The 21,474-nt window shown below is 63.6% G+C and overlaps 2 protein-coding genes across 6 annotated transcripts; one reads left to right on the top strand and one right to left on the bottom strand.

The window, feature by feature from the left end:
* Nucleotides 1-4,835: 4,835 nt before the first annotated feature.
* On the top strand, nucleotides 4,836-19,062 carry BAIAP3 (BAI1 associated protein 3). 4 transcript variants are annotated; one of them, XR_009005327.1, is made up of 35 exons: nucleotides 4,836-4,931; nucleotides 9,007-9,147; nucleotides 9,401-9,488; nucleotides 9,641-9,721; nucleotides 10,043-10,150; nucleotides 10,659-10,718; nucleotides 10,850-10,916; nucleotides 11,025-11,220; nucleotides 11,469-11,513; nucleotides 11,642-11,719; nucleotides 11,831-11,933; nucleotides 12,245-12,352; nucleotides 12,445-12,540; nucleotides 12,672-12,775; nucleotides 13,014-13,134; nucleotides 13,620-13,744; nucleotides 13,838-13,928; nucleotides 14,070-14,126; nucleotides 14,237-14,334; nucleotides 14,438-14,489; nucleotides 14,578-14,708; nucleotides 14,860-14,983; nucleotides 15,062-15,205; nucleotides 15,298-15,390; nucleotides 15,495-15,686; nucleotides 15,766-15,834; nucleotides 15,932-16,011; nucleotides 16,080-16,188; nucleotides 16,605-16,676; nucleotides 16,821-16,901; nucleotides 16,986-17,106; nucleotides 17,199-17,322; nucleotides 17,404-17,609; nucleotides 17,707-18,100; nucleotides 18,812-19,062. XR_009005327.1 is itself a non-coding variant. In XM_057528527.1 (34 exons), exons 2-34 carry the CDS (start codon nucleotides 9,017-9,019, stop codon nucleotides 17,808-17,810), a joined length of 3,459 nt encoding a protein of 1,152 aa, XP_057384510.1. In that variant the 5' UTR covers nucleotides 4,836-4,931; nucleotides 9,007-9,016; the 3' UTR covers nucleotides 17,811-19,062. The 4 variants fall into 4 exon arrangements, 3 of the variants coding, with proteins under 3 accessions (XP_057384510.1, XP_057384512.1, XP_057384511.1); XM_057528527.1 differs by having other exon boundaries at nucleotides 17,707-19,062; XM_057528528.1 differs by lacking the exon at nucleotides 4,836-4,931 and adding an exon at nucleotides 5,111-5,162 and having other exon boundaries at nucleotides 17,707-19,062.
* On the bottom strand, nucleotides 18,848-21,462 carry TSR3 (TSR3 ribosome maturation factor). Of its 2 annotated transcripts, none has more exons than XM_007181734.3 (6): nucleotides 21,267-21,462; nucleotides 20,947-21,166; nucleotides 20,396-20,589; nucleotides 19,735-19,911; nucleotides 19,497-19,560; nucleotides 18,848-19,219 (listed from the first exon to the last, which is right to left on the bottom strand). In XM_007181734.3, the coding sequence occupies exons 1-6, from the start codon at nucleotides 21,376-21,378 to the stop codon at nucleotides 19,060-19,062; spliced, it is 927 nt and encodes a 308-aa protein (XP_007181796.2). In that variant the 5' UTR covers nucleotides 21,379-21,462; the 3' UTR covers nucleotides 18,848-19,059. The 2 variants fall into 2 exon arrangements, with proteins under 2 accessions (XP_007181796.2, XP_057384521.1); XM_057528538.1 differs by having other exon boundaries at nucleotides 20,968-21,166.
* Between the last annotated feature and the right edge of the window lie 12 nt (nucleotides 21,463-21,474).

Genomic DNA, 21,474 nt, shown 5'->3' with positions numbered 1-21,474 from the left:
TGAATCTTGTAACACAAGAACTATGAAATGCGATGATCCTGTTTCTACTGTAAGGGAAGAGCGTGTGTTCCCAGCATGAGGTGCCTAATAATTAGTGAGGAATTGTGGGCAATAGATTAACCACTGTATCTAAAAATCCTCTAATTAAAACATTTCCACTAACTGCCGCCTGCAGGGTGTCCTTTTCCTGCTCCGTCCGCACAGGCTGCCTCATGCTCGGTGTCAGGGGAGCCAGGCTGGCCAATTCCAGGGTCCTGTGCTGCCGGCCCAGGAGCTGCTGGAGCCGCCTCCTCCCTCGGCTTCCAGCATCAGACGCTCAGTGACCCGCAAGTGGCAGAGGGTGACATTCCCTAGAGCCAAGGTTGAATCCCCCGGTCTGTGCCTCTGAGGCTGGGACGTGGGTAGCCAAGGCTGGGCCCACATTCTGCACTGACCCCTGGCCCTGTCCTCCGAGTCTCGCCTGTACCTCCCTGGCCTGCTGGAGCAGGTTCCCCCCATGGGGACCTCCTTCTAACTGCCATGGTGGACCTCCCCGGGGCACCAGGATGCTGTCCTCACGGTGCCAAGGTGCCTGTGAGCCCTTGGCTCAGACCCTGACCAGGCCCCTGGGACAGTGTGTCCAGGACTGGCTTGGGCCAGGCTGTTACACAGGTGCAGAGCAAGGAACCCAGCGTTGGGGCTTCTAGGAGAACTTGACCACAGGTAGGACAAGCTGGGAGCCTATCTCCCCAGGAACCACTCTGCCTGGAGCCCAGATAGGCTCCTGGCTGGGCTCTGGGTCCCTGGGGGTCTCCCCCAGCCTCCCTGGACTGTCCTGGCCAAGTCAGCACCGTGTCCTCACACCTGCCCACCCCCATGAGGCCACCTTGCTCCCTGACCAGGCGGCCCAAAGCCCTCCTACCATACATCAGGCCCTGCCTCCAGTTTGAGGTTGCCATGGCGACGTGTTGCCAGGTTGGAGGGCCCCTGAGCACTGACTTGGGCCGGCTCCAACTGGTCTAAGCCAGCTCCAGCGGGGAGGGGCCCAAGGAGTGCTGGTCCAGATCTGTCCCCAGCTGACCCTGGTGCTGAGCCTGGGGGTGTCCTGCCTCAGTGGTCAGGAGGCTCATCTGGAGGCCTCCAGACTACTGTGACCCCATCTGCAGAGGCCATGGGCCTGGCGGAGGAGCTAGAGCACTGGGTTCCATCCACACTTAGTTCCTCAGACCCTACGGACTTTGCCACTTGCCCAAAGCCTCGGGCCTCAGTCAGGAAGCTGTTTTATCTGAGCTTTTAGAAGAAAATAATGAGGGAGCAGCAAAAGAAAGTTGCAGGGCCCCAGCCTGGGTCCTTCCCTCCCAGCCTCTGCTCTTACAGGTTACCCATCCCAAGGGGGTCTTTCTTGCCTTGAGGAAGGAATCTGGGGCCCCAGAGCCAGGATGAGTGCCTCAGCCTCCTGTGTGCAGAGGGATGTGCGTGGAGGAGCCAGGCAGCTGACCCATTCCCAGCTCTGCCGCCGGTCTCCTGGGCCTCACAGAGACCTGCAGAGCCCTGGCTGGGCTGCTACTCTGTCCCCACCCCCAGCCCCACGAAAACCTTGGGCCTGAGGCCTCAGAGCACCCAGCCTGGCACAGGCTCCACCTGCACAGGTGCTGGCAGCAGGACCCCCACTGGGCTTCTGGTTAAGTGCCCCAGGCAAGGGGTCACATGTGGGCCAGACCCCCTCTCACCTGGAGCCACCACTTCTGCTGGCAGAACCACCCAGGATAGCACAGGCAATGGGACAGATTCCTGCAGTCCCTCAGGGTCCTCCAGCCCAGGGCAGGCAGGGACCCTGACCCGAATCCCCGGGCTACGTGCCCATGAGTTCCCTGTGGTCCACCTCCCTTCCTGCTTTTCCTGCCATTGTCCTCCGACAGGTGCTATGGGGGTCAGAGAGCTGTGGGAGGAGCCTGACTGCTAGGAGGCTGTGACTGCAATTCCAAGGGCTGCCACCATAGGGCGTGATTTCATGCATTATTAAAAGTGATGGCAGTGCCCTGGACTTACCAGGATGCCTCTCACCTCTGAGGCACCTTCTCCCTGCCCATCAGCAGCCATCAGAGTGTTTGCCCAGAGCCTGGTGCTTTTCTCCTGGCCCTAAGCAGGAAAAGCCACTCACCCTGTCTGCCAGACCCTTTCCAGCTGGAAGCTCCACGAGTAAACCCACCTCCCCACAAGACCCACTGAGCCCTGATCCCCATAGGCAGGGTGTCTTGTGCCCTAACTCCTGTGCATGCCCTGAGCTGCCCCCTCACAGCCCGTTGAGCTCAGAACCACTGTGGGGGACCTGGGGCAAGGGGGCCAAGGTAAATCCTTCAGCTCCAGGCCTGGGGCGCAGGCACGGGGCAAGGGGCGTCCCTCCCTGTCCTCTCCTGGCTGTGGGATCACACAAGGATGAGCTTAAACCTCCAACCCGCGGAGGCCAAAACTGAGTCCCTGAAGGAAAGAGCCCCTCCCAAGGCCACTGGAGGGTCCTGGGCAATGGTGGCTCCAGTTCCCATCCCCCGTGGACTGGAGGAGCTGCAGCTGACTCTAACCAGCACTTGCTCCACGGTAAGACCATCCCCTCCCCCTGCTGAGAGGTGGGCTCTGCTGCTGCTATCTCCGTTTTACTATTGAGGGAAACTGAGGCCCAAGGCAGCGGAGGAGTGTGGCAGGGCAGGAGTCTGACCCAGGAGGTTGGGGGAGAATGAAGGGGTCGGCACGAACGGGACCATCACTCCCTCCCCAGGAAATGTTTGTGGAGGGAAGGACCCTGAGGATTATGCTTTCCTGGGGAAACAGAAGCCCAGAGCTGGGTTTGGGACCCAGCCTGTTGCTGTGTAGCCCTGGACAGGCCCTTTCCCCTCTCTAGGCCTCTCTGGGCCTCAGTTTCCCTACCTGCAAAAGAGAGTGGTGAGGTCTCCTGGCGCCCTCTGCCCCGACAGGCTGCGTGGTGTTAGTCTTAGGGGTTGGTGCATCTTCGTGACATCGCTGGCCCCCAGCCCCTTAGCTCCCCTCAGAGCTTGGGATGAGGGTGTGAGTAGAGGCCCCCTCCACTGGCAGCTGCCCCTCCTAACTTCCTGTTTACAGCAGCTGCAGACTCTCATCTCTTCACCCCAAAGCCATTAGGATCACCATGGCAACCAGGCAGTGTTTGTTCCAACAGGTTGGCAGAACCTGATGCAAGACTGCAGAGGTGGGGGGGCATCAGCTACAAGACCCTGGCTCAGGACCTGCCAAATCCCCAGGGAAGGACATTAGCTGCACCCAACCCATTCCCATCCCCTGCAGAAGGAAGCCAAGGGACAGCTGGTGGCGTGGGATCCAGGCCCCTCCCCTGCTCACCTGACTCATCTGTCCCAAGCCATTGTGCATTTCCTGAGCACCCCCGCCCCCATCTGCCTGGCTGTGCTGGGTCAGGATGAAAGCAGGGCCTGGGGCCAGAACTTCCAGAAGGAGAACCCACCCTTCAGTGCCGTCTCCCACCCTGCAGGTCTGTCTTCCCCGAACCAGGTGGTTCTGTGTCTCATCCTGAACAGACAGGCACGCATGGCATGGCTGTGAGTCTGGGTCTAGAAATTGAGACAGGTGGCAGCCCCATCCTGGGGCGAGGGGAAGCGCCTGGTCTCCTCTGGACTGGGGAATGAAGAAAGCACAGGTGGGCTGCCTCTCAGCATGCAGCTCTGTTCTGGAACTCTGCTCCTCCAGACTCTGGCCCTCTCCTAAGTTCAACTGACCCCTGGCCTCCCCAGAGCCAACTGTCTTTTGCCTCTGGGTCTGAGCTGAAGTGGGTTCCAGGTTTGTCTGTTCCCCATCTGGCCTGGAGTCCCTCCATTAGAGACGAGGTCTTTGGGGTGAAAACTTCTCCAAACCACAGTCTTGATCCCCAAGTACAAGGTGCTCTGAGGGTCCAGCAGGATCCGCCAAATGCCGGGAAGGTGCTCTGAGGGTCCAGCAGGATCCGCCAAAGGCAGGGCTGGGATACAGGGACCCTGTGCATCTCTGACAAGTTCAGAACCTCTGAGCAGCCCCCAGGGTTCTCCAAGTGTGGTGGGAGGAGCCTCAGGTGATGGGGCCCCAGCCCAGACTTTGGGAATCAGCAGGTCCGGGGTGGGCTGAGCAATCTGTTTTTGCAAGCTCTCCAGGTGACCACGGTGAGGTGGAGGGGCACTGAGGATGGGCTGGGAACGGCGCTAGAGGGGGTCCAGCCTATGATGGCAGTTCCAGCCGGAGGGGCAACCCAGCAAGGGCCATGGGGTCGATCACCCCAACAGGTGATCAGGATTGTTGTGGGCATCCCGGGTTGGTGCCTGCAGCACCCCCTTGCCCCGGGTGCGGACTGTCCCTTCTGAGAAGAAGAGCGATTAGGCCCGCGGTGGAGGAGTCCCCAGACCAAGGTCCGCTCCATGTTTGTGTTGGGGACAGCGCTGGGCTGGTAGGGCGACTTCGCAGATGACTGCGCAGGCTTTCCAGAAAAGTCTGCGCTGCGGACCCGGGCATATCTTGTTCCGTTTCGGCGACTCTGGCTTCCCTGGGGCCCCCAGGAGGGGGTCCTGACGCAGAGCAGATCCTGCTCCCGCACTGCACCCACCTGTGGGTTGACTGACAGCCCCGAACACCGCCGCTTGGGGGAGGGGGTGTCCGGCAGAGCACGGGGGTCGCAGGGATCCTCGCCCGGCGCCCCTTGCGGCGGGGTCGCGGTGGTGGGACTCAAGGGAGGCGGGGGCGGGGCGGAAGCGGGCCCGGAGCGGCGGGGCGGGGCGGGGCGAGCAGGCCCGGCCCCGCCCTCGGCCCCTGCAGCCGCTGCGCCCGCGCTGTGTTGTCTGCTCGGGCAGCTGCGAGCGGTTGCGCAGCCAAAGCTGCGGAACCGGTGCCGAGCGCGGCGCCCGCAGGAGCACTGTCCCCACTCCTCAGCCGCCCGGCCCACGGTGAGTGCCGCGGGCTCCCGCCCTGCCGTCGAAGCTCGGCCCGGCGCCCAGCCGACGTACAGGAGAGCCGCCGGTCCAGCTCCCGCGCCGCGCTCGCCGCCACCCCGGGCCCCGGGAGGTGGAGAAGACGCGCCGTCTGCCCCGGGGAGACGGAGGCCGGCGTGCGCTTGGAGGAGCGACCCTCGCTCTTGCGGCCCTCGGAGCGCGGAAGCAGGACCCGGCGGCATCGGGGTGCGCACTGCGCAGGGGCGGGGGGACCAGACCTCCCTGCCGCGGGGGGCGCGGGACTCCAGGACCACCGTCCGCCGCCGGCTCCCGGGGTGCGCAGGGTGACCCCGCTCCTACCCGGCGCGCCATCCCCGGGGGAAGCCGCAGGTGGGCCGGGGCCGAGGACCCCCCCCCACCCCGCTCCGAGACGCTCCGCGGGGTTTCCCAGCCAACCCTCCAGGGAGGAAGACGCCCCTAGAGCCCAGTTCCGTCCCCCTCCTGCCGATCCTGGCAGGACCCCTTGCTTTCCCCAAATCCCTCCAGACGTCTGGGTGGGTCCAAAAAAAATACACCCTCACCAGGTTTCCAAACTGCCCCCGAACCGAGCGCCCACCAATGAGAGAAACACCCCGACAGAACTGGGGGGCCCGAGGTTCTCACAGGGAGCTTCGGGAAGAGGGGCGACGGGAGGAAGGGGCGAGAGGGGATGTCACTGAGAGAAGTGGGAGGGAGGAACGCCGCGTGAACAGGTGAGGGAAGACAGGTAAGAGGGGGCCGGCCTGGCCAAGTGGGAGGGAACCTCGGAGGATTTCATTTTAAATGCGTTCATTCTAGAAGCATCTAGCTAGCCTTTTACAGCTGGTCTCAGGCTTCAGAGCTCTAGGTCCACCTACAGAGTTGGTTACAATACAGATTCCCAGGTCCATCCCTGGGGATTAAGTGGGGATGAGACCCTAATATTTGTAATGGGCACGCCAGGTGACTTGCAGTGGGGCACTGCAGCCGTGCTGTGTGCAGGGGAGCACTGTGTGCAGAGTCAATGAGGACACGGAGAGGTGGGAGCCGGAAATCCTATAGAAAGAGTGAGGGGGGTCAGGTAGGGGCTGGGCTGGGAAGAGAAGACCAAGAGGGCAGCAGGGACAGCTAGCTGGTGGGGCCAGACATCCTGCCACCCCCTCCTTATACATGCCCGCGGCGGCATCAGTGGACCCCCGACCCCTAAGTCTCCAGGGACTGATTTCAGTAAGAAGGCCCCAGCGCCCTGAAGGTGTTTATTCACTCCAAGGGTGGCCGGTTGGCCACTAGGAACTCTGACTAGAGAGAGAGCTGGCCCTCCAGTTCAGCTCAGCTGCCCCAGACCTACCTGCTTCAGTGCCACCCCGGCTCCCCAGTGGGCTAGCAGGAGACAGCTTGGCTTCGAGCCCTGGGCTCGAGGCCTGGCTCAGGGCAGCTCACCCCAGCTCTGGGATGTGAAATGGGACAGTGACATCCACTTGGCAAATTATCATTTCCCATTCAACCCTGGGCCTTGGGCACAGCCCGGGAACATGGCGGGCCTGTCACTTTCAGCTGGGCCCAGTGCCTGTGTGGCGTTCAGCTCCTTGGCCTGCGTCACTTTGTTCGTTGGATAAATGGGAACTGGTGGCCAGGCATGCACAGGGGTGCAGGCATGTCCTGCTCTGAGCTGCTGGCCAGACCTGGGACCGAGAAATGGAGAACTCAGGAAGGAATCCCATGGGGCCCGTCAGACAGATGGGGGGGTCCCCTGCAGCCCTGTACCCAGCTCACTCTGCCCTGTACAGACTGAGGGCCCCTGCAGCCAGTAACTGCTTCCTGAGGGTCGGCCACATGCCCACTGTCAAAAGCAGCTCTGGGGGAGGTGCTGGCTGGCTCCCAGGCTGTTGGGTGCAGTGAGGTCATCACTGCTCAGGCGGCCCAGGGTTTCCAGGGGAACAAAGGGAATTTCTGGGCTCTCAGGATGAGCCATCTCTCCTGGACCCCTGCACCCAGACGCCACTATTGCCCCATCCTGGCAATGGGCTGAGGAAGGGAGCAGGGAGGGGCCGCGCAGCACAGGGGAAGGCCAGCCCATCTGGATGGACCCCGAGACTCAAGCCGAGCCAAGAGCTTAGCGCTCGGACACCAGAGCTGGGGAGACCTCGACTCCATCCTGGGCCTCCTGCTGGCTCTGTGGCCTTGGGTGGGTTCCTAACCCCGGGGCCTCAGTTTCCTCGTCTAGGTGGGGGAGCAGAGTGGCACCCCCTCTCCAGGGCTGGTCTGAGGATTATCAGGGGAGGTGGCCTGCCTTGCCTTGAACATTTCGTTCTCACAGAGAAAGCCCCCCACCCTGCAGCTCAGGCCACTTGGCTCCTGCGTCATCTTCATCTCTGGGAATGTGAGCCCCGGAGCCCCTGTCACATGCAGACGCAGCTGGCGGTTGCCCTGGCAACAGCTAAAGCAGTGGCTGCTCCCTGGCTTTGGGGGGCTGTGGGGGGAGCAGCCTCTTCCACTCAGCTAGAGAGGAAAAGGGGGCCCGTGACGCCCAGCCCCCTTGGGACCTCACTGCTGGCTGTAGGGTGACAGCTTCGGGAAGTGCGTGCAGGGGCTGCGGAGCCCCCATCTTGGGTAGAGGCCCCCAGGGGCAGGCGCTGACAGGTATGGTGGGGGGAGCCACCTGCCTTCCCTGTCCCCAGCTCTCATGTCTGGCCAGATGACACCCTCTGAGCCCAGTGTCCCCTGGGCCCCACAGGTCCGGGGTTGGAGGATCAGGGAACAGGACGAGGAGCTGAGAGCTGGTGGGGGTTGCAGACCAGGGATGGCAGCCCGGGCCCACCCAGAGACAGACCTGGTTTGCTCAAAAAGTCTGTTTAGGACCCACAAGGTGGCAGGCGTGCCTGGCCCCGGCTCTCCCAGCAGAGCATAAGCGTCCAGGAAGGGGCAGCGCTGGTAAACGGAGACTTGCACAAGCACAGGCCCAGCCCCTGAGCAGCGGGCGCACAGGGCAGGGGCGGGTCTCACCTGGCTCTCCCATTGCTAAGTGCCCGTGAGATCGGGGCAAGTAGAGTTGGATCTGGCTGGGTCCCCATTTCCTATTTTGTCAAATGAAAATGGCAGGCTCAGGCTGATGTGCCTGGCCCTGCGGGGGCAGTGGGGGGGCTCAAGAGTGGACAATGAGGGGACCCAGACAGTGCGAAGACCCCCAGGTGGGCCAAGGGGAGCATGGTGTGTCCTGCACAAGAGGCCGGCAAGCCTGGGGCAGGGAGCCCGAGGGGTGGCACCGAGTGGCAGAGGTGGCCCAGGAAAGGGTCTTCACTTTGCCCTGATGGTTTTCAACGGGGAAACAGAAGACCACCCTGGGGATCCAGGGGGCCCAGGTCCAGAGGTTGTTGCCTGACCCAGGGGAGAGGTGGGTGCCTGGGCCGGGCCATGGGGTGGAAGAGGCAGGCTCAGGGGCCCTTGGTGGCTTAGCTATCATCTTGCCCTTCCCAGCGGGGTCTGCAGGGGACACTGAGACCCCTGGAGGACGTGTGTGGGTGTAACAGCAAAGGCTGGTCAGGCCGGGGGAACTGGAGTTGGCAGTGAGAGCTGCTTGCCCCTCAGGGGCATCCCAGGGCCTAGCCACCTGTACAAGAAGGTGTCCCCAGAGCAGGGCCTACTCCTCTTCTGGCAAGTGTGGGTTGTGGGGCCACAGCCCCCGCTCACTCTCCTGTCCGGCTCCAATTGCCCATGTTGCCATGGCAGCTGAGCCGCCATGTAGCATCCTGACTGAAGCAGCCCAGGTACCACGCTGGGACAGAGAGGGATCCTCTGTGTCGAGTGAGGAATGGGCTCCGGGCATCCCCTGAAGCCAGCTCAGTACTAGTCATTCTGGTCTGGGTGGCCAGAACCTGTGGAAGGGATAGGGCTTGGACTGAGCAAGTCTGCAGCCCTGGGAGGGGCTGGAGCCCATGACCCCAGCAGTAGGCACCTCTGAGTAACGGGGACACCTCAGTCATTGCTCAGGGTGGCATCTGATTTGATCATTGGGGACAGTATGGCCACGCCAGTGAATGAACAAGTGGCCCGTGGCTGTGTTCTCTGCCCGCAGGCCACCCACCATGTCCACCTTGCTGGAGATCAAGAGCAGCGTGCTCAGGCAGGTACAGGTGTGCCCGTCCTTCCGCCGGAGGACTGAGGAGGAGCCGGCGAGCAGCAGCACCGAAGTTCAGGAGCCCGCGGCTGGGGCCTGGTGGGTGCCCCACAGCCCGCTCCGCACGGTCATGGTCACCTGATCTGGCCCCCCTTCCTTCACTGACCTCACACACCAGCTGCCCAGCATGGCCCCTGGGGGGAGCCCAGGAAGCTCTGAACCCAAGGCCATGGAGGGCATCATACCTCGCCCCCAGACATGCAGAGACCCTTGAGTCGTGTGGGCCGGCACGTGCCGTGAGCTGTAGCTTCGGGGAGGGTCTGCTGACCCCGAGTCTGGGCTTTCTTGGCAGGAAACCCGGAGATGGTGTGGAGTTCTTCGCCCAGATGCGCCTCATCCTGAAGAAGGGGGAAGGCAGACAGGGCCTGCCGTGCCCCGAGGTGCGGATAGCACGGGCACTGCTGCCTGGCATGGGGCGCTGGGCCAGGCCTCCCCACCTGCCCCTCCGCCCTCCACTCCCTCCCTCCCTGGAGCACTCCCCGCCCCACTGGCCCTGGGAGCCACAGAGGCCCTCACCCGGTGCCCTTCACAGGTCCTCCTGCGCAGTAGCTCCCCAGCCCCCACAGAGCCCGTGGACACCAGCCGTGGCCTTAGAGCCCTGACCCAAGAGGAGGTAAGGGGGAAGGGGTCCTGGCCCCAGGAGGGGCTGTAAGTACCTCTGTGTGCCAGACTTAGGGTCTGGGGTGGGTGGGCCAGGCCTTCCCATGGAAGCGAGCAGAGGTCAGGGGTGAGGAGGGACCCCCAGTGGAGGGCCTGCTAGGTGCAAAGGCACAGAGGCAGGGTTTGGGCTCTGCCAGTGGGAGGAGCTGCTGGGGGCTGGGCACACAGGGTGGACTCAAGGAGCCTGAGATCCCCTGTGGCCAGAGCCCGGGGCTGAGGAGAGACAGGGACAGGGTGGCCGGGACTCAGCATGTGCTCCCCTCCCCACCTGCAGGTGGAGATGCTCTATGAGGAAGCCTTGTACACAGTCCTTTACCGGGCAGGGACCATGGGCCCCGACCAGGTGGATGACCAGGAGGTCCTACTGAGCTACCTGCAGCAGGTGAGCCCCATTGGCCCCACCCACCATCCTGGCCTGGCCCCTCCCCATCTCTGGGGAGGACTGAGACACTTTCCCCCACCTGCTTATGTCACTATCACCTGAACAACACACATAGATTTGCCCCATGTACACAAGACACACACACACACACACACACACACGCACGCACGCACGCAGACACAAATAGGCTGACAGGCATACCCAGAAAGATGGAGTGATGGACAGACCCACAGACACATTCAAACAGAAGAACACAAAAACAGACAGATGAACACAGAGACAGATATAAAGAACACACGAAGTGACAGGTAGACAGACAGATACAGGACATACAAAGAAGGATGGACAGACAGACACACAGAAAAAAGTAGAAAGGACAAACCAACAGATGGACAGACACCTTTATTCTTCACCTGTGTGTGCTCCCCCAACCCCGTGAGGCCCCCAGGACGATAGTCAGCCCTGCTTCAGCGGTACCTGGGCCCTCACACCTGTCCGCCCTGTGCAGGTGTTCGGCACCAGCCCCGAGGAACATGCTGAGGCCATGGAGCGTGTGAAGAAGGCCAAGGTGAGGCTGCCGCCCACCTGGGCAGACGCTGACCAGCGCAGTGCTCGTGTGCAGGGGCTTGGGGTGGAGGGGGCACAGGGCTGGGTCCATGCTGAGCCCCGAGAGGCCCTCACACCCCCACCCACCCACAGGCTCCCACATATGCCCTGAAAGTCTCCGTCATGCGTGCCAAGAACCTGCTGGCCAAAGACCCCAACGGTGAGTGGGGTTGGCTAGCTCAGCCAGGACGTTGGCTAGCTCAGGTGTGGGGGTCACGGGGGGGCCTGGGGTCAGGGGTCAGGGGCTGAGGCACCTGCCGTGTCCCAGGTTTCAGTGACCCGTACTGCATGCTGGGCATCCTGCCGGCCTCAGGCACCCTGAGGGAGCCGGGCCCACACAAGGAGCAGCGCTTCAGCTTCCGCAAGGGCAGCAAGCGTGGTGGCCCACTGCCGGCCAAGTGCATCCAGGTCACCGAGGTCAAGAGCAGCACCCTGAACCCCGTGTGGAAGGAGCACTTCCTCTTGTAAGGCCCCTCGTCCAGCTGGGTGGCAGGGTGGTTGGGCAGGGTCTGCTGCAGTGCCAGGCTGATCCTGGGGTTGCATGTGGCAGCTGTGCCTGTATGTGGTCTCAGTGCCTGCCCCAGGGAACTGAGGGGCTGGTCCTATGCCCATTTTCCAGACAAGGAGACTGAGGCTCAGAAATGGTCCCTGCCCCAGCTCCGGGCAGAGGATCACCTGGACCCTAAAGGGTATCTCTCTGTTCTCCTTATAGTGAGATTGAGGATGTCAGCACCGACCAGCTGCACCTGGACATCTGGTATAGGCCCCTGTGCCCTGCAGGGCAGGGGATGTGGGTGCCTCTGGTCTGGGGAGAGCGGGAGGGGGCAGTCAGGGCCAGGCTGGGCTCCAGACCAGCCAGGTACCCCCGCCTCGCCCCACCCTTAGGGATCATGATGATGACGTGTCCCTGGTGGAAGCGTGCAGGAAGCTGAATGAAGTCATTGGCCTAAAGGGCATGAGCAGGTATGGCAGGTGGGACCCTTGTGCCCCTGACAGTCACAGCTCGGCCACGGGGGCCAGAAGGTGGTGGCTCCTCAGGGACCACAGGTGTGACGCTCACCCTACTGCTCCCAGGTATTTCAAACAGATTGTCAAGTCTGCCCGCGCAAATGGGACAGCAGGGCCCACGGAGGACCACACCGATGACTTCCTGGGGTGCCTCAACATACCCATCCGAGTGAGTGGGTGTCGGGGCGTCACTCATGGAACACCTGCTCATGGGTGCCCCGCCTTCCTGCGATACTGCTGCTGGCTATGTCCTGTGATTCCCCCAACAGTCTCCCATCTTTCTGGGGCTGGGGGGGCACCATGCTGGGAGGAGTGGGGGAGGGACAGCCTCCAGGGGTCCAGGCACCCCTAAGCGCTCCCTGTGCTGGTTACCCATGTTCAGTGGGAAGTGGAGGCCTGTTTTCTCCCCACGGTCCTGCAGACAGTCTGTGCGGGAGGAAGGGGGAGGCAGAATCGCCAATCTGAACCCCCTTTCCCCAGGAGGTGCCCGTGGCTGGTGAGGACCGCTGGTTCAAACTGGAACCGCGCTCCAGCGCCTCCCGCGTGCAGGGGGACTGCCAGCTGGTCCTCAAGCTGATCACCACACAGGTGGGAAGCCAAGGGGGACCCCCGCCCTGCGGCCCTGCGCCCCAGCCCATGGGCTTGGGCAGGGCTGGTGACCGGCGGGCCCTGCGTTCCAGAGGGACACGAGCATGAGCCAGCGCGGGCGCTCGGGCTTCCTGTCCTACCTGCTGCTGCTCAGCCGTCTGCTGCAGTTCGAGCACCGAGCCGAGGAGGTAGCGCCGCCCTCGGGCCCCCGGGGCAGCCAGGCGCGGCGTGGGGAGGGCGAGAGGGGGAGGCCGGGGACCGGGGGGCCGAGAGGGGATGGGGGTCTCCCGCCTCCACCCACGCCCGGCCCGTCCCCCAGCCCAACTCGAGCAGCTGGCGCGGTGAGCTCAGCGGGCCTGCGGCCACCGTGCTCTGCCTGCACGGCGCGCAGAGCAACCTGTCGGCGCTGCAGCTGGCTGTGCTGTGAGTGGGCGAGGCCGCGCCGCAAGAGGGCAGGGCCCCGACGCGGCGGAAGGGCGGCGGGAGGGGCAGAGCCTCGGCGGGCGAAACTGCAAGTACATGGGCGGGGCCGTGTCGCGAGGGGCGGGGCACTGGGGGGGCGGGGCCCGGAAAGGGGCTGTGCTGTGAGTTGGAGGGGCGCCGGTTTCCTCCCGGTCCCGGCCCCAAGGCCGCTGCCCTGACCCTGGGCTGGGCCCCGCAGGCACTGGCAGGTCAGCAGCCGCCATCATCAGACTCGCACCCTGGACTACGGCTACCTGCTGGGGCTGCTGGAAGATATGCAGGCACACTGGGAGGAGGCAGCCTCGCTGCCCCAGGAGCAGGTGGGCTCGGCTGAAAATGCTGTTCCTGGGGGGTGTGCTGTGGAGTTGCTCAGGCTGGGGCAGGCAGGGACGGCCAGAGTCCTGCCCTGGTGGGGTGCACAGCCTGCGGGTGCGGTAGGTGGTTAAAAACAAACGGACAAATTGCGGGACCTGGGAGAGAGCACGTGCTGTGCGGTCCCAGGATCGGGTGTGCGATACCTTGATGGAGTCCCGAGGAAGGGAGGCCATGCCGCTTCAGCCCCGCGAGCAACAGAGGGAGTGGGCCAGCTCGCAGGAGGCACAGCTGGTAGTGCAAAGACCCTGAGGGCGTCTGTGCCTCCAGGGGGAGCTGCGGAGGCAGGGGCTGGAGAGGTCATCACTGCAAGGCCAGTGGGGTTGGAGGTGGTGGTAGGGAGGGTGCTCCTCAGGGCAGAGCCTTGTAGACTGGCTGGTTCTGCCGTGGAGCGGGCACTCAGGAGTCAGTTCTTAAGGGCCCTGTCCCCCAGGAGGAGGGACTGGCAGACAGCTTCTCCGCCTTCTCTGAGTTTGGGCTTCGGCTGCTGCGCCAGCTCCGAGACTACTTCCCTGCCACCAACAGCACAGCCGTCTACCGCCTGGAGCTGCTGTTGAAGTGGGTGCAGCCGCTGGCACGAGGGGTGGGGGTGTGGGTAGGGGTAGGGGACTGGGTGGGGCACCCCCAGTCAGCGGGTGACGGGTCGCCCAGGTGTCTTGGCAAGCTGCAGCTCTTCCAGCCTTCCTTTGAGATCTGCCCCTTCGAGACGGAGCTAAACATGGACATTGCTGCTGCCCTGAAGGTGTGTCTGGTAGCTTGGTCTGGGCTAACTGCTCCGGCCCTGCCCGTGCCCCTGCCCCCGCCTGGACCTGCTATACCACACACACTTTGTTGTCCTTCTTCCCTCTCACCCACCATTCTGCCTCGGTGGCTTCCCTTGCAGAGAGGCAACCGTGAATGGTTCGACAAGCTCCTGAACTCCCAGAGTCCTCGTGAGCAGGTGTGACTCAGGGGGGCATGGGTCAGGGGAAGCAGGTGTGGCTCAGGAAAGGGGAGGGGGGCAGCATGTGGGTGCAGGCCAGAAGGTCAGTGTGCTGGGCTTCCTTGCAGCCGGGGCCACAGCGCCTTGCAGGGCTGGTCAAGCTGGCTGACGCTGTCTACGAGGACCTGCAGTCCTGCTATGGCATCTACGCCAGCCTCTTCCACAGGTGGGGCCAGCGCTCTCCCTGCTGCCCCTGCACCCAGCCCCTCAAGTGCTGCTGCTGGGCTGGGGAGCAGGGAGAGCAGATGTCTGAGGTGTGTCCTTTGCAGCATCATCAAGATCGACTTCTTCACCCTCACCTTTCGGCAGCTGGAGCGTCTGGTGAGGAGGCGGCCTGGGGAGAGCCCCCTGGCTGGGAAGGGGCCTGGGTTTCCTGTTGTTGGCAGTCTGACTCCACCCTCCTGGGCAGGTGGCAGAAGAGGCGTGGGTGCTGACGGAGCAGCTGAGCCCGAAGATGACCCTCGAGGTGGCCTCAGGGCTTTTTGAGCTCTACCTGACCCTGGCAGACATCCAGCGCTTCTGGAGCAGCATCCCAGGCCGGTGGGTGCCCTGCCCCCACCTGTCCTCCAGTCTCCTCTTGGAGGGCTCTGTGCAAGAGACTCTCCCCTGGGCCTCCTTAGGCTAGGAACCTGGGACATGTTGGCTCAAGGTGTCTGAGTTGGGGCGAGCTCTGACTGGCCTTCTGCTGCAGGGACAGCCGCTCCCTTGCCCTGGCTGGCATCCATGCCCCGTTCCTGCCCGCTGTGAAGCTTTGGCTGCAGGTGCTGCGGGACCAAGCCAAGTGGAGGCTTCAGGGAGCTGTGGATGTGGACACAGTGAGTGAGCACCCAGGCCTGAGGGTGCTGGGCTCATCCGGGGCACCCTCACAAGCAAGGCTTCCTCCTGCTTCCTAGCTGGAGCCCATGGATTCCTCCTCCAAGCACAGCAGCTCCGCAGCCACTGCAAGCCTCTGCTTCAGCCACATGCAGGAGCTGTGGGCCTGCCTGGCATGGCCAGACCCTGCCCAGGCCCAGGGGCTGGGCACCCAGCTCAGCCAGGTGGGGACTCCCGAGAGGAGATCGGGGTCTGGAGGGGCAACAGGGCCAGGGGACATGGCCCACAGCTCCTGAGCCCCCATCTTCCACCCCAGGACCTGTGTGAAGCTGCCCTCTTCTACACAGAACTGCTGCGGAAGAAGGTGGACACTCAGCCTGGGGCAGTGGGCGAGGCAGTGAGCGAGCCAGTGAGCCGACAGGCGGGCGGGGAGGGTCCAGTTGGGGGGAGGAGGAGGTGCGGTGGGGCCACCACCCGACTGCCAACCCACACATGTCCGGCACACCTCCCCAGCTCTGCGTGGTCCTCAACGACGTGGAGCTCCTGCGCAAGGCTGCTGACCAGGCGCTGCGTGGCCTGGTGTGGCCGGAGGGGGCTCCAGGGCTCGAGGGTGTGCTCCCGCGCCCCCTGCTCAGCTGCATGCAGGCCCTGGATGAGGACCTGCAGCGGGAGGCCCGAACCGTGACGGCACACCTGACCTCCAAGGTGGGCAGGGATGGTGGGGCGGGACCTGGCTGCCCCCTCCCTGCACCCCAACTTGGTGCTGAACGCCGTCCTCCCGCAGATGGTGGGTGACATCAGGAAGTACGTGCAGCACATCAGCCTCTCACCTGACTCCATCCAGAACGAGGAGGTGAGTGCCCGGCCAGGTGAGGGCTTGGGCATGGCGGGGAATGTGTGTGTGGGGTGGGGGCCCAGGCTCAGTCCCAGCCTGAGGACCCTGCCTGCAGGCCATGGCCCCACTCCTGAAGTACCTGGATGAGAAGCTGGCTCTGCTGAACGCCTCACTAGTGAAGGAGAACCTGAGCAGGTATGGTCCCGGGCAGGTGGAGCAGGGCTGGCCCAGTGTCCAGTCACAGATGCCGAGTGTCCCTACAGGGTGCTGGAGGCCCTCTGGGAGCTGCTGCTACAGGCTATTCTGCAGGCTCTGGGCGCAAACCGTGACGTGTCTGCCGACTTCTATGGGCGCTTCCACTTCACGCTGGAGGTAGGGCCATGTGGAAGAGCCCTTCCTGCTGCAGCTCCCAGTTCCTGGCTCCCCCCAACCCCAGGCCCAGGGCGACAAGCCTGCTGACCCTTCCCAGCTGCCCTGCTGCACCCTGCTGGGACGCCAGGCCTTCCCTGGACACCCCTCCTCTGGGAAACCACCAGGGCAGCATCTCCTTCCCCCAGCCCACCTGTGTCAGAAGCACCTGGGCCACCTGTTAAGACAGCTATCTGGCCTCAGGCACTGACATTTTCCCAAGCTTCCTGGGGGCTTCTGATGCGCCCCAGGTGTGAGTGGCTCTGCCCTGGGCTCCCGAGAGCCCGAGCTGGGTGCTGCTCAAGGCTCCATTTGTCTCCACTCTCGGTCCCCAGCACCCACCTCGCCCCTGATATCTCTCCCTTCTTGCCCTGCCGCAGGCCCTGGTCAATTTTTTCCATGCTGAGGGCCAGGGTTTACCCCTGGAGAGCCTGAGGGACGGAAGCTACAAGGTGAAGTTTGGCTCTGGGGCCTCTGACAGAGGAAGGGGGAGGGGCGGACACCAGAGACCCAAGTTTGAGTTCATCCACACCCCACACGTGAAATGGGGCCGTGAGGAGCTGCCGGCATCACCAGGGGCCTCCTCCTTCCTGCAGAGGCTGGAGGAGGAGCTGCGCCTGCACCAGTGCTCCACCCGGGAGTGCATCGAGCAGTACTACTTGGACAAGTTCAAGCAGGTAGTGCGGCCCAGGTGCGGGCACGAGGCTCCGCCTCCGGGAGTCCCCGGGCTCCGGCTCATCGGCCCCCTGGCCTTTCCGCAGAGGTCCCTGGAGCACAACCGGTTTGGGCGCCTGAGCGTCCGCTGCCACTACGAGGCAGCCGAACAGCGGCTGGCGGTGGAGGTGCTGCACGCCGCCGACCTGCTCCCCCTGGACGCCAACGGTGCGGGGGAGGGGTGCGGCGGGGCGGGGCGAGGCGGGGCTGGCGGGGCTGGTGGGGACGGCGGCGTGGTCCGCTCACAGCCGTGTCCCTAGGCCTGAGCGACCCCTTTGTGATCGTGGAGCTGGGCCCGCCGCACCTTTTCCCTCTGGTCCGCAGTCAGAGGACCCAGGTCAAGAGCCGAACGCTGCACCCCGTGTACGACGAGCTCTTCTACTTGTGAGTGTCCCTCCCTGCCCTGCCCGTCAGGAGCCAGGAGCAGGGTTCCAGGTGACCACCACCCGCCTCCCCCGCCCCCAGCTCCGTGCCCGCAGAGGCCTGCCGCCGCCGGGGCGCCTGCGTGCTGTTCACCGTCATGGACCACGATTGGCTGTCCACCAACGACTTCGCGGGGGAGGCAGCCCTGGGCCTGGGCAGCATTGGCGGCGTCGCGAGGCCCCAGGTGGGAGGGAGCGCGAGGGCCGGGCAGCCGGTCACCCTGCACCTGCGCCGGCCCAGAGCCCAGGGTGAGTGAGGGGCGGGGCGGGGGCGGGGTTGGGGGCGGGGCCAGCCGGGGCTGACGCTGGCCCGGCCCCGTCCCGTCCCCTCTCCACCCGCCCGCAGTGAGATCGGCGCTTAGGATGCTGGAGGGCCGCAACAACAAGGAGGCGCAGGAGTTTGTCAAGAGACTCAAGGAGCTGGAGAAGTACATGGAGGCGGACCCCTGAGCCCCTGCGGCCGCCAGCCAGGCCCTCCCCAAGTCTCCGTGTTGTTCTCTCGCCGTGGTCAGCTTTGTGCAGCCGGGATCGTGGTGCCTCTTCCCCTGCTTCATGGTGTGTTTGCTGTGGCTGGACTCCCTGGGCTCCCTTTTGCCCTGGCCGTGTCTCTGTGGTGTGTGCTGTGAACCCCCTGTGCCCAGTAAACCCCACCCCACTGGATCTGGATGGCCAACTGGGCGAGGCCTGGCCAGCAGCTGCCCCCCAAACCCTGGAGCAGAGAGAACAGGCCTGGCCGCCAGGTGAGCTTCCCGCCTTGCCTCAGGTTCCACAGCCACAGGGCAGGAGGGCGCTGGTCTTAAAAGCAGGGCTCTCAGTGGGGCAGCCTTGCCCCCCAGGGGACATTAGGTGCTGCCTGGAGATGTTTTTGGTAGTCAGTCACATTTGGGGAGTGGGTGAAGGCTGTGCTATTGGCACCAGTGGGTAGAGACCAGGCTTGACATCCTGCCATGAACCCTCCCCCCCCCCCCCAACAAAGAATGGTTCACTCCTAAATGTCACCAGTGCTACACAGGAGAGCCCTGTCCTAAAGGAGGTTCTGTCCTCGTCTCTCCAGGGCTGGGGCAAGGCCTCACTAGGTGAAGAGGCAGGAAGGTCTGCGTCTTGAGTCTGGACAATCCAGGCTTTGGAGGGAGAGGGTGAACATGTGCAGTGTCCCCATCCTTCTCCAGGGACCCTCCACCCCAGAAGGCATGTGGAGGGTGGTTTGCCTGAGAGCTGCACAGGTCTCCAGTCCCCACCCAGCTGACAGGCCCAGGGTCTCTGGCTGAGGATGTCACTCAAGGCTGGTCAGTGTAAGGGGCTCCATGCCAACTGGCCAGCTATCTGGCGTTTCTTTTCACGAACGCATGGGTGCCCACACAAGACCTACCCTGCAGCCCCATCCCCACACCCCAGACTCTTCTAGGCAGGGTCTGCCTCACTAGAGGCTGAGGGTCCCCCCAAACCCACAGGCCAACCGCAGAGAAGCAGAGGCTCACACAGGGATCTCCTCGGCTTGCAGCTTCATTGGGAGGGCTCTGAGGCAGGACCCAGAGCAAGGCCGGGTTAGAAGCACAGGGAGAAAACCCAGACAGAGTCCAGTCCTGCTGGCAGCTGCAGGGGCTGAGGCCACCAGGCCTGTGTGTGTTCCCGCAAGTTCCACTGCCATCTCTAGATGTCCTCGTCACTCCGCCTTGGAAAATATACATGTCTGCAACTTTCAGTCTCTCTGCCGTTTCTTGATTCCTTTCCAAATCTCTGTGGGGACCCTGGCCTCCGTCTCTTCAGGGCTGCTGCTGCTGCCTCCCCCATCCTCGGGGTCAGGCCCAAGTTCCTCAGACTCCTCCTCGGTGTCACTGTCAGCCCTGTCTCTGGGCAGCCTGGGAGGGAGGGGTGCGTTCACTGGCCAGTCTGAGGTAACACCCCTCCCCACTCACTCACCAAAGCCCCCAAGCTGAGGACAGATTCCTATTCCCTGTCCTCTCAAAACTGAAATCTCTCCATCAGGACATCCACCTTCCCTTCTCCGCACTCGGAAAGGCATCCTGGTGTTGTTTAGGACACCACCCCACCCTGCAGCAGGAGTGGCTGAGGCCAGAGGCGGAGGGGAGCCCTGGGTCTGAGCTGTCATGAAACTTGGGAAGCCCAAGGACCTACCGGGGGCCAGACACGGGCCTGTTGGGGTTTGCAAACTCTCGCCCTGAATCCACATCAAAGGGATCTGAATCGAGGAATCAAAGAGGAAAGCGACCTGTAGGTGAGCCTGGAGCAGAACCAAGCGTCCCACAGCTGTGGCAGGAAGGCTCCCCCCAACCCCCAGGCTTCTCAAAGGAGGTGGCAGGCCTGGAGGGTGCTGGCTCCCACCCAGGGGGCTTGTGTCTGTGCCAGGCCTCACCGATTTCCTCCTCTTCCTCAGGCTCCTTGGTGTGGGCCAGGAACTCCTGCTCTGCCTGCAGCACCTCCTCTGGGCCACTGCAGGCTGCATACTTGTCCAGGAGTTGGCGGTTCAGGTCTAGGAAGCCCTTGCCCCACTTGAACTTCCGTAGCAAAATGACAGCAAAGTCTGAAAAACCTGTTGGTGCGGGAAACAGGAATTCCAAGGATGTGGACAATCCCTCTCCTGTTACCCTTGGAGCTGGTTCCTTCTGTCCCAGGAACTAAAAGTCCCGCTGACACTTTCCCACGGTCCAGACAGCCCATGCCCACTCACCAGCCTCTGCCTTAGTAGCCCATTAAGTCCCTCTCCCCACAGGGAGTCTCACAGGGCCACCCACCTGGGCCTCCATGTGGACCATAAGGTCTCTGGGGGTGAGCTGTGGTAACAAAGGACTCTCAGGGCGGTGGTGCCCTGACAACGAGGGCCAAATACGAGTGCTTGTAGGCCAGCGATGTGTTTTGCCTCCACCTCAACCCGGCATGGCGAGGACTTAAGTGGGAGTTAGGATGAAACCCTGGCCACCTCCCCGTACATGGTCATGCTCCTCCTGGGACTTGCAGCAGAAAACACACTGCTGAGAGCACAGCCAGACTCCAGGCTGCCAGGCCCCGACACTCACCCAGGATGCAGAAGGTAGCAGCGAAGGCCTCCACGCAGGAGAGCCTGCAAGGCCGGCCATAGTTCACAGGGTTGGCAGCCACCAGGTGGGGCAGGATCCGCAAGTGGCTCCCTCGCATCTTCCCAAACGGAGTCTCATCTAGTCTGGCCCAGGAGCAGTCGATGACGGCGACCCCGGACCGTGCCACCAACTGTCTGCCAGGAGCAGCTTAGGGCTTGGTTCTGGGGTCAACTTGGTGCTGGCCCCACTGGGGATTCAGGGGCATCATTTCCCCATCCCAGTGACCCCCAAGGACTCTCATGGGCCAAGCTTTTGAGGCAGCTGGGGGGGAGGTGTTCCTCGATAAAGCTCATTTATTCACTCAACAAACGTTTATTGAAACCTGCTGCATCCTGGACTCTGCCCTAGGTAATGGGGGCAAACTAGACAGATCAGTGCAAACAGGTGAGCGCTGAAAAGAAGGATTCGCCAGAGTAGGGGACTCATTAAGAAAAGAGTCCCAGGAGGCACCCCGCCCTGCCCACCCCTACACCCTGTCCTCTCCCGCCTACCTGTCTGCGGGGGACACGTACTGGGAGCCCACGGGGCTGAGCACGAGGCCGCCGAACCTGTGGCCCAGACGTAGGCAGCGCACCAGTCCCAGGCGCGCCAGCTTGCGGCCGGTGCAGCGCCGGGGGTCGCAGTGGCCCAGCTCCCACATGGCCAGAGCGCAGGGCAGCTGTGCAGGGCCCGGGACGCCCTCGTCCTCGGCCGCCTCTGGCTCCACGGACGCTACACCGGGCACAGAAGGGGACCCGGCCTCAGCCGCGGCTCCGCGACTCGACCCTGGGCCTCCGACCCCCGCCCCCGCTCTGGATCACGCCCCACTCACCGCGCAGCGCGGCGCCCACCTCCTCGGCGAAAGCCTCCAGAGAGCGGCCCGCGGGGCGCCGAGTGCGGCCACCTTCGGCCCCCGGCCCACGCACTGCCCTGCGGCGGCCCATGGCTGGGAGCAGGGACCGACAGTCCCGCCCGCTCCCAACTTCTCAGGCAGCCGAGACGCGCCTCTGCGCAGGAGCCGGACGCCATTTCCGGTTCCG

The sequence above is a fragment of the Balaenoptera acutorostrata genome, chromosome 15, assembly GCF_949987535.1.
Source record: "Balaenoptera acutorostrata chromosome 15, mBalAcu1.1, whole genome shotgun sequence".
Taxonomy (NCBI): domain Eukaryota; kingdom Metazoa; phylum Chordata; class Mammalia; order Artiodactyla; family Balaenopteridae; genus Balaenoptera; species Balaenoptera acutorostrata.
The sequence above is the reverse complement of the archived record's forward strand: the minus strand, read 5'-3'. Positions and strand labels throughout refer to the sequence as shown.